This window comes from Phytophthora infestans, genomic scaffold, assembly GCF_000142945.1.
Source record: "Phytophthora infestans T30-4 supercont1.10 genomic scaffold, whole genome shotgun sequence".
Classification (NCBI taxonomy): domain Eukaryota; phylum Oomycota; class Peronosporomycetes; order Peronosporales; family Peronosporaceae; genus Phytophthora; species Phytophthora infestans.
In genome coordinates, this window is record NW_003303749.1 from 1324258 (window position 1) to 1336883 (window position 12626).

The window sequence follows — 12626 nt, forward strand, 5'->3', positions numbered from 1 at the left end:
CAACAGCGCCTCTTTCCCACCCTTCCACTTTCTTTGCAATCAATTGCCAGTTGAAATTATCTTGGTTAACGTCTTGAAAAGCTGGAAATCTGACTTCGACGTGGAAAACGTCGAGAGCGCACACAGAAGGCGACGCGATGGCGTTCCACGCGGACGGTGGATAGCCTGTGAACCAAGCGACATCTTCTTCTATCAACAAAGACTCACATGAGCCCAGATACGCAGCTATGACGCCCAGAGCGACGCCGAAGATACGGCACCCTTGCATGATTCGGCGATTTCTAAAAATGCGCACTTCAACAAGAGAATGCAGCGCTTGGATTGGTAGAAAAACGAATATTGATATCCAATAGAAACGACCAACCCAAGTATTAAAAGGCATGGCGCTGGTCACGGAGGTGCGCCTGCGTAGTCGCCAGTCACACGGGGTAGAGCTCTAATTTGCTTGTTATAATAGTTGCAGATGAATCACTGAAATGCTATGATTATGGCGACGTATTTTGGCGTGTTTTCAGCCTGGTAAAGGCAAGAAAAGCAAGAAAAACAAACGTCGACGGCTGGAGAAAGGTGATGCGAGCGAGGATGGAAACGGAGAAGACGTATGCGCAGATATGTATAGAGCTGCACAAGCTCAGTTAGAGCAGGAGATGAAGGCGGCAGGAATGGAGGGGGGTTTACCCATGAGCTTTGGTGGCAGATCGAGGTCCTTTGCGTCGAAGAAGCGCAAGAGATCATTGGAGGAGGAAGTGGAGCAATTTCCAGACGAGGAAGAGACCGACGAAGTGGATGATGAAGAGAGTGAAAGCGCTGTGGACGCTGATCAAGCGGAAGGTGAAGATGGAGACGGGATTATTGCACATGGAGAGGAGCAACTTGCTGAGGAGGAGGCTCCGAAAACCGGAGACGACGATTGTCGAAAAGGTTCGTGTGGTGTACGATTCAGACGGACAAGTGGCCGAGCGTGTCGTGGAGAAAGTCGAAGTGGTTCAAGAGATTAAACCGCAAGAGGACAGTACCTGCATAATGGAGCATAAGAATTCGACTGGCAAGAAGAAGAAAAACAAGTACCCAGGTAGATACTTGCCGCTGTTGCGAGACGGATTGCCTTTTCACTGACCATGTCGTACTGTGCAAAGTCCCAAAGGACGTCGTGAAATTTTATCTGCAAAGACAAACTCTTTTCGAGAAGTTTGAAGATGGCATTCAGCTGGACCACGAAAGCTGGTACTCGGTACGTCTTCTCGGTTACCATAGAATGTCGCTCAAAGATCCTGACATTATTTTAAACAGGTGACACCTCAGGTGATTGCAGAGCATATCGCAAAGCGTCTTGCCTGTGATGTCGTGGTTGACCCTTTCTCAGGCTGCGGTGGGAATGTGATCCAGTTGGCCATGACGTGCAAGCAGGTTATTGCGATCGACATTGACCCCGAAAAGATCCGCATGGCCAAACACAATGCTGCGATTTATGGGGTCGCGGACAAGATCGAGTTTGTCGTCGGCAACTCCATTGATATCCTGCCGAACCTCAAAGCTGATGCGGTGTTCTTATCTCCGCCTTGGGGAGGGGTGAAGTACAGTCGGAAGCGCTTCAGCTTGGACGAAATGCTCGTGAAAGGTGTCTCGGGGATGGATCTGTTTGCCAGGGCTCGTCAAGTGTCGAAGAATATTGCCTATTATCTGCCGAGGGGCACACCCACGAAGGACTTGGAGGCATTAACACCAGACGAACCCGTGGAGTGCGAGAAGATTTTCCTGAATAAACAGCTGAAGGTCGTGACGGCCTACTACGGCGACCTGGTTAAGCAAGTTGCAGATCCTGCGTCATTAAATGGACAGAAGCAAGAAGCGTGAGCGTCTGAGCAGTGAATATACTACCACCCTGTGACCCTTAAACGTTCATGAAACTTTACTTTACAAGCTGTGTTTGCAGCTTTAGAACGGATCCTTGGGAAGCTCCAGTAGTCCGTACTCTTTCTTGTACATCTCGGCCATAGTGTTGTACGCCAGCATGTCACCCGCACGAATCATGTTCCCTGCACAGCACACACAGTATATCAGCTGAAGTTCCACAACTTTTATCTATCTACAGCGCTCACTCACCGGCGTCGCAGTTGAGGGGCGAGTCAGCCGCTGGGTCCGACAGCAACGAAATCACGGCCAAACACGCAGCCTACGCACATTCAACCCTTATTAAGTCTTTGAGCACAAACACCAATTTCAATAATGTGCTCACCCTCAAGGTCCACGCGGGAGACCACTCACGTTTAAGAATGTCCAGACAGATGCTACCGTCCTACACGTTGCACGAGGATTAATCAGAAGCTGAATCCTTTCTAAGACATTTCTAACTCGCCAGTTTCCTGGCACGGTACCTTGAAGTGCACATTGGGGTGGAAGATCTTGGTGACGAACTTCATCTTGGGCGGCTCCATGGGGTACAGCGGCGTGGTTTGGATCGCCAGCTCGAAGCAGCGGTCCTCAAACGGGGTGTCTTTGGGGCCGCGAATAAAGGCCTTCCAGCGCATTATGGTGTCCTCCTCAGGGTACAGCACCATGTCCTCCTCCGGGTTCTTCTTGAGCTCCTGCAGCTCCTTGCGGAGGCGCTTTACGTTCGTGTTCATCTTCGACTTAAGTTTTTCGCAAATGGGCACTGTTGTAGAAAAAAAGGTGAGCTCCAAATCTATTTTTTTCTCTCTCAGCTGAAAACCGGTATGTTTGGAAAAGCTGTGAAAAGTCGCAACAATCGATCCGAGTATGAGCCGCGGAGACAACCAGCTACCGAGCATTTGCTTCGATGACGACTGCCAGGTGCGAGTGCTGGACAAGGAGAACATCACGCATACGCAGGAGCTGGAGCAAGAGAGCAACCAATTTGCCACGAGTGCGTGGCTGTATCGCAAATCTGCTTTTCGATTGATTCTGAGTGCTGATGTATCTGGTACAGAACTTGAAGAGTTCCATGCGATTGTCAAAGGCGTGTTGGAAGTGATGGAGGGACAGGCGAAGCGCATTGAGCGTGAAAAACTGAAGGTACGCTAGACGTAATTGGATTTATCGAAGTTGGCGGAAAAGCTGAGGGCTTTGAGGCGCATGGCAGGCTATCGGGCAGCGCAACCGAGTCGACAGCGAGGTGGAGAATCGGAATCGTCAGAAGCAAATGCTGGAACTACTTATCAAGGAGAAGAAAACCGAACTGGAACGGTGCGTTCAAGTGGTGACGAGTGGTAGTTTGGAAAGACTGGGTGTTTGCTGAATTATGTTGAACACCTTTCATCTAATAGGTACAATCTGCAGTTTCAATCGCTCGCTAAGATAGCCGACGAGCAGCAACTGCTCATGGACAAGCTGAGCAACAATGAGGCTTAGTGAATCGGATGCGTGTTAGCCTTTTGGCAAACCGTACAGTATAATAAGTCTCTTAATTCAAATGAGACCGGTACCTATTTTAGTACCGGTATCGGCATTGTATGCATTAATGCTTTTGAAATTGCCAGTGGCAGCAAAACGTTTCGTGTTGCAAGATTTTCTTACTGCAAATAATAAGGCTAAAATACTACGGGTTGCGTGCTTGTACTACGCCCCATCACACACAGCAAGCCAAAGAAAGCTAACTGGCGATAAGAAAAAGAAGCTGCGTGCAGCTCAAAGAGAGATCAACATACCAACAAGGCTTATGTGCGCTCGCCGCGGATGCGTCGGGCCAGCTGAATGTCCTTGGGCATGATGGTGACACGCTTGGCGTGGATGGCGCACAGGTTCGTGTCCTCGAACAAACCCACGAGGTAGGCCTCTGAAGCCTCCTGAAGAGCCAGGATGGCCGTGGACTGGAAACGCAGATCCGTCTTGTAGTCCTGCGCGATTTCACGCACCAGACGCTGGAACGGCAGCTTGCGGATCAGCAAGTCCGTCGACTTCTGGTACTTGCGGATCTCACGCAGCGCGACCGTACCGGGACGGTAGCGGTGCGGCTTCTTGACACCGCCGGCGGTGGGTGCTGACTTGCGAGCGGCCTTAGTGGCCAGCTGCTTACGCGGGGCCTTGCCACCGGTGGACTTGCGGGCTGTCTGCTTGTACGGGCCATGGCGTTCTATGGTTGCTGTTGTTGCTTGTTGTTGCTTGTTGCTGTTGCTGCTTGTTCTTGATCCGAAGCTTGGAAAAGCGGAAATGAATCGCCTGAAAAAGAAAAGAAAAGGGAAAACGCGAGCTGTCGCCGGCGCTGGAACGCAGCATACAAAGCCCAAGTGGTTTGGCAAAGGTGGTGCTCAAGAGGGGAGATGACGCCTTTCGGAGGATGGCGAACCCTTCAGGATCATATTTGGATTTCGTATGCCAACCTCCTGGGGCGTGGTTCGGGCCGGGAGGGGCGACGCCTCCGCCGACCATAGCCAAACGAAGCCTTTTCCTCCCCTTGTCGCGGCTTCGTGTCTCTGGACCACTCGCTCGTGCTGGCTCCCCCATCCCAGGTCGTGGGGGCGAGCGTGAGCTTAGCATATAGGAGTTTGTATAGGCTGTCTGGGCCCCCACCAGCCGCACCAAAAGCTTTATTCAAAAATCGGAAGGTGGCGTCGAGTCTGACTTGGTTAAAGTATGCTATGGTCACCGTCGTTACGATCAGCCAAATCCACCAATCAGCGACCACCCTTACCCTAACGTGCACATAGAAGACGAGGCTGCACACGAATTTCAAGTCTTTACACTGTTGCCGCGTGCTGGAGTTTTGGGCCTGCGGAAGTCTGAATCTTAAATTAGAATTCGAAGGAGCCAGTCAGGAACTATGGCAAGCTCATATTGTAGCCTTCAGCCTGTGGGGTGCCGCTACAACGTATGTTTCGTCCACAAATTGGCATCTCCTGGGGTCTTCCACGGCATTAAACGTCAATTAATCGCCATGTTGATGTACACGCCTACGCACTAATGTGCACGCGCTGCTGACCGTAATCGCAGTGGAGTTTGCAACGCCATCTTGGCAACTCGAGGCTTGTCGTGGCATTTTTCACTGCGATGTGCTTAATTGACTTCGCGTCGAGTTTGTGCACGCCACAGCTGGTGATGTGGACAGTTGGTGGACAATCATGACCATCACTCTCGCGTCTGCTTAAACTCAGAGATTTGCTCTCGATTTTTTTTACCTAACAGAAGTTTCGAAAAGTCACCGAGATAAAACGACAAAGTTTGAATTTAATTATAGTAGCGCGCATCGACGTTGGTGATATGGGCGACGCTACGGAAGAGTACGTCTCCAACGATGCTAGATCGGCGATGAACGGTGGTGTCTACATCGAATGGAGCGGCGACCAGCGAGTGTTTCAGATGGTCTCCGAAAAATTGATGTCTCAACAATTTCCAGCGGGACGACTTCGTTCTGCCCTACAGCAAGAAAGAGATGATAGCAATCTAGCAGACCAGGCGTACGAAGAAATAGCTGAGCGCTTTAAGGGCTGCTTGGACTACCATGACCTGGAGTCTGCAATTTTAGAAATGCAAGTACATCGCACGCGAATACTGACGAAGATCCTGAGTTCTCAAACACCTTTAAAATGGTTTCCCAGTTTTCTGCTTTTATGGCAGGATTTACTGAGCTTCATCGGTAAACGTGATGACATCCAATTTCTCTCAAAAGGTCTTAGCGAGTATTGTCGAGAGCTCACGGCACTAGCAAGTGGCTGGAAGCTCGTCGGCGACGTTACGCAGGCTCGTTTAACGTTAGGTAAGTGCTGTGAAGTGACTCGGCGCCATCTCAAAGTGCCTTTCGCCAAAACTGCTCCCGCCGAAAATGTCGACAGCCAAGCACTACGATCCGCCGCCAGAATAGCGAAAAAACTGTTGCTCAACTGCGTGGCATTTCAAACTTCCCTGGCTCGCACCAGAGAACTATTTGGACGTCACGAAGCGCCGGCTCGCGTGTTATCCTCTCTTAGCAAGGATCTCTGGACATTGTTTCGCGAAGCCCCATTTTCCATTGAACTGGCAATTTTGCTGACGCAGACTTTGATGAAGCAGCGTCGATTTGCCATGGTGACGAGGTTTTTAGAGGGCTCACCATTCTCTGGCGAGGATGACGAGCTGACACTGATGCATGCACGGGCCCTGGCCTTCGAAGGGTATTATAGGGAGGCCATCCGGATCACTGGAACGTTTCCAATCCAAGAAAGCAAGCAAAGTGTCGTCTCCACCAAAGCACTGTTAACTTACTGTGATCAGTTAAAGAATTTACTTGTTTATCGTGAGAAAGCCGACGAATGGCTGCGACTAAAGCAATACGAGAAGGCTGAGAGTGCTTACGAGGAATGTTTGGCTTTAGTAGATCCTGCCGACAGGAGGCAGATCGCTACGCTGCTATTTGGCCACGCCAATGCTCTTATGGGTCAGGAAAAACTCTCGGCAGCGATCGAAGATCTCAAAAAGAGCTTGCAGCAAGACCCATCGAATAAAGTCGCATATGTTCGATTGCAAACAGCGTGCTTGCAGCTACAGACAGCGCGAATCAAGAAAGAGATTTCTGGGAACAATAAACCGCGGAGAATGGTCTACGACTAAAGGTTTCTATTCGTCATCAGATTGCCCGTCCTTTTTCGTCAATTTGACGTTACCGTCCTTCCCAATGTCTGCGCGCATTTTCGCTTTGTCAAGAGTAGTAGTCGAAGCTGCATCCATTCCCTGTGGTCGCAGAGCATTGATGTACGACTGGTTGGCTTCATTGCCCTCGCACAAGTTGCGAAGAGCGACCAATGACCATTCTCGGATCATCGGATTCGTCTCGTCAATGTTGCAGTGGTTCAGAAACAAAGGTAGGTATCCTTCGTTACGTACGAGATCTTGGTGATCTGTGTGCCGGAAGCTCAGGTTGCCAATGACGCGGATTAATCCAGACCTGTACCCGAACGGCTCTCCGTTTGTTTGTGGCTGTATCGTTGATGCAGCAGTCCTAGTGTTCATAGTTGTGGTGCTCTGACGGCCAAGCTCCCATACTCGCTGCAGCTCCTGAAGCAGTGATAGTAGTAGTTCTCGAGCTCCATCTGCGTTGAGTCTGGTGTTACCGACTGTCAGTTCTCCAAGAACATCGAGTAGCATGACCTTGGCTTCGTTTTCAAGCTCAAACCACACTTTCTTCCTGACCTCGTCCGCTTCTTCGGGCCTGTCTTCGTCACCTCCAGTGATGATGTACGTCCACGTACTCTTCACAAATTCAAACGTACCCTCGGGAAGTGGCTGCTTTGTGCGAGTGTCTTCTTGAATGGTTGCTGGCAATGTTGATTGGGGGGTCGAAACAGCCCACATCGTGAACATCCGTAGAAAAATCAGCTGCTCTGGAGTCACTCGAGACCAAAGTTTGCTTAGCATGTGCGCACCCACAGCGTTGTACAGATCTTTGGCATGACTGCCGCGGAACAGCAACGCAAACAACATACAGATCCACTCGAATGCTGGGTCCTCGTCATCGATGTGCAGTTCACTTGGCGACGACGTATCAGACTCAGATGACTGCGGAGGCTTCGCCATGCAGCGATGGAGGATGGTGATCACCAAATTGCGAGCGCACACCTAAGAACACCATAATAACCACAGAGTAAGTATTTTGATCAATGGGGACTGTTAACACTTTTCTTACCAGGTCTACACGACGAGCGGCAACTTCCTCGATCTTGAAACCATCGGTGCCGCTTGAATTGACGCAATTGATGATCAACGCCACAGCAAAAGCAACCACCTTACGATACTGGTGGCACTCCACCAATATTTTCTATCCAAAAAAAAACAGAAAACATCAGCGTATTACTCAGCAATAGTAGAGTCATCAGGCATCCCAGTCACGCACCTGGAAATCGTCGGGGAAGAGCAGCTCCCATGCTGTTGCTTGGCTTGTCGTGTTACTGGTGACTGCATTACGCAAACTTGAAGCACAACTTGGGCTAGAAGGACAATCCCGGCTGCATCAAGTTGGTACACAGGATTAGTGTCAAAGCAGTAGCCAATCTCGTACGTTGCAACACACCCTTTTTAGTGCTCGTCCTCGACGTCCGCCAAGAGGCAGCAATGCATCACAACATCATGCGCCTACAGGACAGGACCACACCGTCAGGGTTACCTTAAAACCGACCTACTACCGACACTCGAACAGTCTAAAGCCGTACCTGCTTGATAAGTCCGGCATCTCGGCACGCGTCCTGATTGGCGCTGCACGCAGCACAAGCATTGCGCAAGAAGCGGAACACTGCTGTCACAGCTTCAACGTGACCAGAAGTGCGGTCAATATCAGCCACAACAGGCTTGGGTGCTGAAAAGTCTTGCTGCAGAGACTCCGCAGTTGGGTGCTTGCCATTCACGTGAAATGTATAGCTCAGTCCGTCGTCGTCCTCACCCGCGGCATCTGCGTCCTGCATAAGATTTCTAGTGCCTGCAGCAGACTCTGCTGACTGGATTTGTGTCTTCAGTTGATGCACGTAGTCAGTTATCGTCTCTGCGGCCTGTGTCCACACGGGAGACGCGATGAGCGATTCTCTAAAGGGATGACGTCGCATTACAAGACGTTCAGTTGATTGCAAATGGAAATAGGTGCAGCGTCGCATGGCCAAATTGGGGGAGACTTTTTTCCGTGTGGTCATTCATTAGAAAACCGTACCGGAAGGCAGCACTGCGGCATTCCGTCGCCAGTGCTTCGAAGTCCATTGTTCCAAGCTAAACGATGAATCTGTTGAGTGGGTCACACCAAATAGTGACGCACCTCTCACTGAGTTGAAGCAGACTCGAGAGTGATGGTTACAATTGTCCACCAGCTGTCCACCTCACCAGCTGTGGCACAGCCAGCGGTATGCCAGCAGCAAAACGAAAAGCCTCCAACCTGGAGGCCATGCAAAAATGGCGATGCAACACTTACTGCGATAACGATCAGCAGCGCGCAGTTCGTACATGTAGGCACCTGACGATTAATTGACGTTTCATACCATGAAAGACTCCAACAGTGTGCCGCTTGAGACTTGACTTTCAAATTGTTGCCTAGCCTTTTCTATGTGCGCAATAGGGGAAAGGGCGGTCGCTGATTGGTGGATTGGCTGATCGTAACGACGGTGACCACAGCATACTTTAACCAAGTCAGACTCGACGCCACCTTCCAATTTTTAAATAAAGCTTTTGGTGCGGCTGGTGGGGCCCAGACAGCCAATACAAACTCCTATATGTTAAGCTCACGCTCGCCCCCACGACCTGGGATGGGGGAGCCAGCGCGAGCGAGTGGTCCAGAGACACGAAGCCGCGACAAGGGGAGGAAAAGGCTTCGTTTGGCTATGGTCGGCGGAGACGTCGCCCCGCCCGACCCGAACCACGCCCCAGGAGGTTGGCTTACGAAATCCACATATATGATCCTGAAGGGTTCGCCATCCTCCGAAAGGCGTCATCTCCCCTCTTGAGCACCACCTTTGCCAAACCACTTGGGCTTTGTATGCTGCGTTCCAGCGCCGGCGACAGCTCACGTTTTCCCTTTTCTTTTCTTTTGCAGGAGTTCATTTCCGCTTTTCCAAGCTTCGAGAACAAGCAGCAACAAGCAACAACAGCAACCTCTAGAACGCCATGGCCCGTACCAAGCAGACAGCCCGCAAGTCCACCGGTGGCAAGGCCCCGCGTAAGCAGCTGGCCACTAAGGCCGCTCGCAAGTCAGCACCCACCGCCGGCGGTGTCAAGAAGCCGCACCGCTACCGTCCCGGTACGGTCGCGCTGCGTGAGATCCGCAAGTACCAGAAGTCGACGGACTTGCTGATCCGCAAGCTGCCGTTCCAGCGTCTGGTGCGTGAAATCGCGCAGGACTATAAGACGGATCTGCGTTTCCAGTCCACGGCCATCCTGGCTCTTCAGGAGGCTTCAGAGGCCTACCTCGTGGGTTTGTTTGAGGACACGAACCTGTGCGCTATCCACGCTAAGCGTGTCACCATCATGCCCAAGGACATTCAGCTGGCCCGACGCATCCGCGGCGAGCGCACGTAAGCCTCTTCCTCGGCTGATGGTTTCTTCCATTTTGAAGCACACGTTAATTATGATATTTTGCTGAAAATTTCTATGCCTTTTTTGTCCTTTCTATGGTGTTAATACGTGCACTACATCTAAAAAAAATTAAAAGCGTGCTGGTAGAGTTCTACTGTGTTCATATCGAATAACGGATGGGATTAATAACTACTACTGTACTACGTATTGAGCAAATCCAGGGGTTGCACTTTCCTGCGTCTCAATTTGTCGAGTCGAACTACGGTAATGCGGTAGACTGGACCAAATTGGCGGAGGAGACCATGCAAACTGTTGCACACTAAAACAGGATCTAAGGAATGTACGTGCGCGAATCACCAAATATCACGGACGTAGCGGTGTTGAGTTCCCAGTTCTCGCAGCTTCAGTTCGGCTTCTTCGTGGGATAATCCGGCGTTCTCCGTCAAAATGCCGACTAGAGCAGCGTGGACATCCTTAGCCATCGCCATACCGTCGCCACAGACAAACAGATAGCCGTCTGATCCCAGCAGAATGTCAGCCACAAGCTTCGCATTGTCACGTAAGTCGTGCTGGACGTAATGCTTCTCATCTTGGTCGCGAGAGAAAGCAGTGAAAAGCTGCGTCAACGTGCCATTCGAGGCGAATTCCTGCATCTCCTCCTTGAACAGCCAGTCCTCACTCTGACGTCGACATCCGAAGAACAGGTATGCATCACCTGGCAACGCAGCATCCTTGGCTTCATGGTAGCGGTGTTGCAAAAATCCCATGAACGGGGCGACGCCAGTACCCGGGCCGATGAGAACCATGGGGGATTGAGAATTCTCGGGGAGACGGAAGTCTTGAGTTCCTCTTAGGAAGATTGGGATCTTCACGCCTGTGGAGGCAGCTACACTGGCGTCGATTAATGGCTGACCGATCTTGTTCAGCCAGTTCGTACAGAGCCCACGGCGACGGAGGCCATGCTCACCTACTACGTACTCAACGACAGTGAACGCCACGGACAGTCGAGTAGGGTCGACCAGCGACGACGTGGTGATCGAGTAATACCGAGGCATTAACTGCGGTATCAGAGTCAACAAGTGGTCAAGCGGAGGCTTGCAGGACGGGAAGAGATGGAGGATCTCCACGAAGTTAAGATGCTGCTCCGTAATGAGCTCCTGTATGGTTACAAATGTCAGATAATAAAGCACAGCGACGGCTTGTCAAGTGACCGTTCTTACCTTGTACTTTTGTGCGCCAGTCTTGCTGCTTAACAGCAGCATCCGAGCACGTTCCTCCTCGTCCGAGCAATACGTCGCAAGAGCACGAACTGCAGCTTTCTTCGGTACACTCAGGATGTCGACGTGGTTTAGGAAGACGTCGCGGACGTTGCATGGTGATGGGAAGTGGATTGAAGTGTTCTTCCGTTTGGCTGCACGTCCGTTTGTGGACGCAACAGGCTCAGCGGAGAAGATTTTATCTCCGTTGACCCCCAAGCATGACAGTAGAGCATCCACATCTTCCAGTCGATTAGGACACTTGATGCCGATCGAGTCTCCAGGAACGTACTGAATATTTAAGCCGCTGACGTCGACGTCAAGACGAAGAACCTTCCTCTCGGCGTGTGGGGCCGTTAGATACTCGGCACCAACCACTGAAGCCAAGACTGGGTTCGTCGAGCTAATTTCGGTATCATCATCATCGGTAGTCATACTGGTCATACTGGAGCTTGGGGTCTGAAGCTCTTCATCACGTAGGAACCGCATACTGAGAAGCGACGACTGTAGTCGAGGAAGATCTTCAGGTGTCTCCGTTGGAGCGTCCAGCGGACCAAACATCTTCTCGTACGAAATGAGCTTCTCCAAGAGATATGACGCGTTCACAGTGGCCAGAGTTAACGACTTTTTCCCAGCCGGCAACGCATCCGTAGCCTCATCACCATTCGCACTGCTCTCCTTGACACTCGAACTTGAGGTACCGACATCGGTGGCCACTCCAATCACACCATTTGCTTTGTCAAACGCCTCCCAAAGACCATTCAGCCATGGCTCCACACTTTCCTCAAGACCCATCGCTTCGTCAGCAGCAGCTATTTACAAATTAATAGGTCGTTAGAACAGCTAAAAAATAATGGTTTAAGGACAGCGGCATACCGAACTCGTAGAAGCTCTGCGCACCCAGCTCTCGCATGCGCTTCTCGATACTTTTTCCCATAAAACTGCACCAATCCAACCCTAGAGTGTTAGCCCGCATCAACCTCCTCTGCCACCCACTCTACTCTCACCAAAACTTGTCGTAGTTGGTGTCTCCGAGTCCCAACACTGTGTACCGCAGCTTAGCCAACATGTCATCGGGTTGCGTTCTGCGCTTCACGTAGCGCCAAAACTTGCCGCAATTGTCGGGCGGGTCCCCGTTGCCTGTTGTGGAGCACACGATGACCACGAAGTGTCCGTCCCGCGTCTCGACTTTGCTCTGTCGTCAAGCAACACATACTCAGCATCCGCAGCGCTGCAAGGCTTACAAATATAATACAGCAGAGCAGCACATGTATCTACAACGCACTTTCTGGAACTCGTTGAGCGGGTGCAGCTCTGCGTCCAATTGTTTTTCCATTGCCTCGTCGTAAATACGCTGAGGAATGTGAGAGCGCAATAATTATAATTATTGTGATT

At 51.0% G+C, this 12626-nt stretch overlaps 8 protein-coding genes across 8 annotated transcripts; 4 read left to right on the forward strand and 4 right to left on the reverse strand.

Annotated features, from left to right (window-relative positions):
- Positions 1-380: 380 nt before the first annotated feature.
- On the forward strand, positions 381-1854 carry PITG_06947 (trimethylguanosine synthase; the record flags this gene model as incomplete). The annotated part of the gene is made up of 5 exons (XM_002904878.1): positions 381-428; positions 516-746; positions 904-984; positions 1145-1231; positions 1291-1854. The coding sequence occupies 5 exons, from the start codon at positions 381-383 to the stop codon at positions 1852-1854; spliced, it is 1011 nt and encodes a 336-aa protein (XP_002904924.1).
- Positions 1855-1935: 81 nt separating this feature from the next.
- Positions 1936-2624, reverse strand: PITG_06948 (ubiquitin-conjugating enzyme E2, putative; the record flags this gene model as incomplete). The annotated part of the gene is made up of 4 exons (XM_002904879.1): positions 1936-2036; positions 2104-2173; positions 2237-2296; positions 2376-2624. The coding sequence occupies 4 exons, from the start codon at positions 2622-2624 to the stop codon at positions 1936-1938; spliced, it is 480 nt and encodes a 159-aa protein (XP_002904925.1).
- Positions 2625-2757: 133 nt separating this feature from the next.
- On the forward strand, positions 2758-3470 carry PITG_06949 (Intraflagellar Transport Protein 20; the record flags this gene model as incomplete). The annotated part of the gene is made up of 4 exons (XM_002904880.1): positions 2758-2884; positions 2948-3033; positions 3101-3204; positions 3285-3470. 4 exons carry the CDS (start codon positions 2758-2760, stop codon positions 3367-3369), a joined length of 402 nt encoding a protein of 133 aa, XP_002904926.1.
- Positions 3471-3506: 36 nt separating this feature from the next.
- On the reverse strand, positions 3507-4386 carry PITG_06950 (histone H3.3; the record flags this gene model as incomplete). The annotated part of the gene is made up of 2 exons (XM_002904881.1): positions 3507-4131; positions 4304-4386. 2 exons carry the CDS (start codon positions 4384-4386, stop codon positions 3675-3677), a joined length of 540 nt encoding a protein of 179 aa, XP_002904927.1.
- A 1095-nt stretch (positions 4387-5481) lies between these two features.
- On the forward strand, positions 5482-6034 carry PITG_06951 (uncharacterized protein; the record flags this gene model as incomplete). The annotated part of the gene is made up of 4 exons (XM_002904882.1): positions 5482-5551; positions 5624-5838; positions 5894-5939; positions 6027-6034. The coding sequence occupies 4 exons, from the start codon at positions 5482-5484 to the stop codon at positions 6032-6034; spliced, it is 339 nt and encodes a 112-aa protein (XP_002904928.1).
- A 490-nt stretch (positions 6035-6524) lies between these two features.
- PITG_06952 (uncharacterized protein) lies at positions 6525-8912 on the reverse strand (the record flags this gene model as incomplete). The annotated part of the gene is made up of 4 exons (XM_002904883.1): positions 6525-7545; positions 7613-7744; positions 8136-8398; positions 8879-8912. The coding sequence occupies 4 exons, from the start codon at positions 8910-8912 to the stop codon at positions 6547-6549; spliced, it is 1428 nt and encodes a 475-aa protein (XP_002904929.1).
- A 610-nt stretch (positions 8913-9522) lies between these two features.
- On the forward strand, positions 9523-10050 carry PITG_06953 (histone H3.3; the record flags this gene model as incomplete). The annotated part of the gene is made up of 1 exon (XM_002904884.1): positions 9523-10050. The coding sequence occupies one exon, from the start codon at positions 9568-9570 to the stop codon at positions 9976-9978; it is 411 nt and encodes a 136-aa protein (XP_002904930.1).
- Positions 10051-10328: 278 nt separating this feature from the next.
- Positions 10329-12567, reverse strand: PITG_06954 (NADPH-cytochrome P450 reductase, putative; the record flags this gene model as incomplete). Its single annotated transcript, XM_002904885.1, has 5 exons — positions 10329-11132; positions 11196-12043; positions 12108-12172; positions 12239-12426; positions 12487-12567. 5 exons carry the CDS (start codon positions 12565-12567, stop codon positions 10329-10331), a joined length of 1986 nt encoding a protein of 661 aa, XP_002904931.1.
- Positions 12568-12626: the final 59 nt, after the last annotated feature.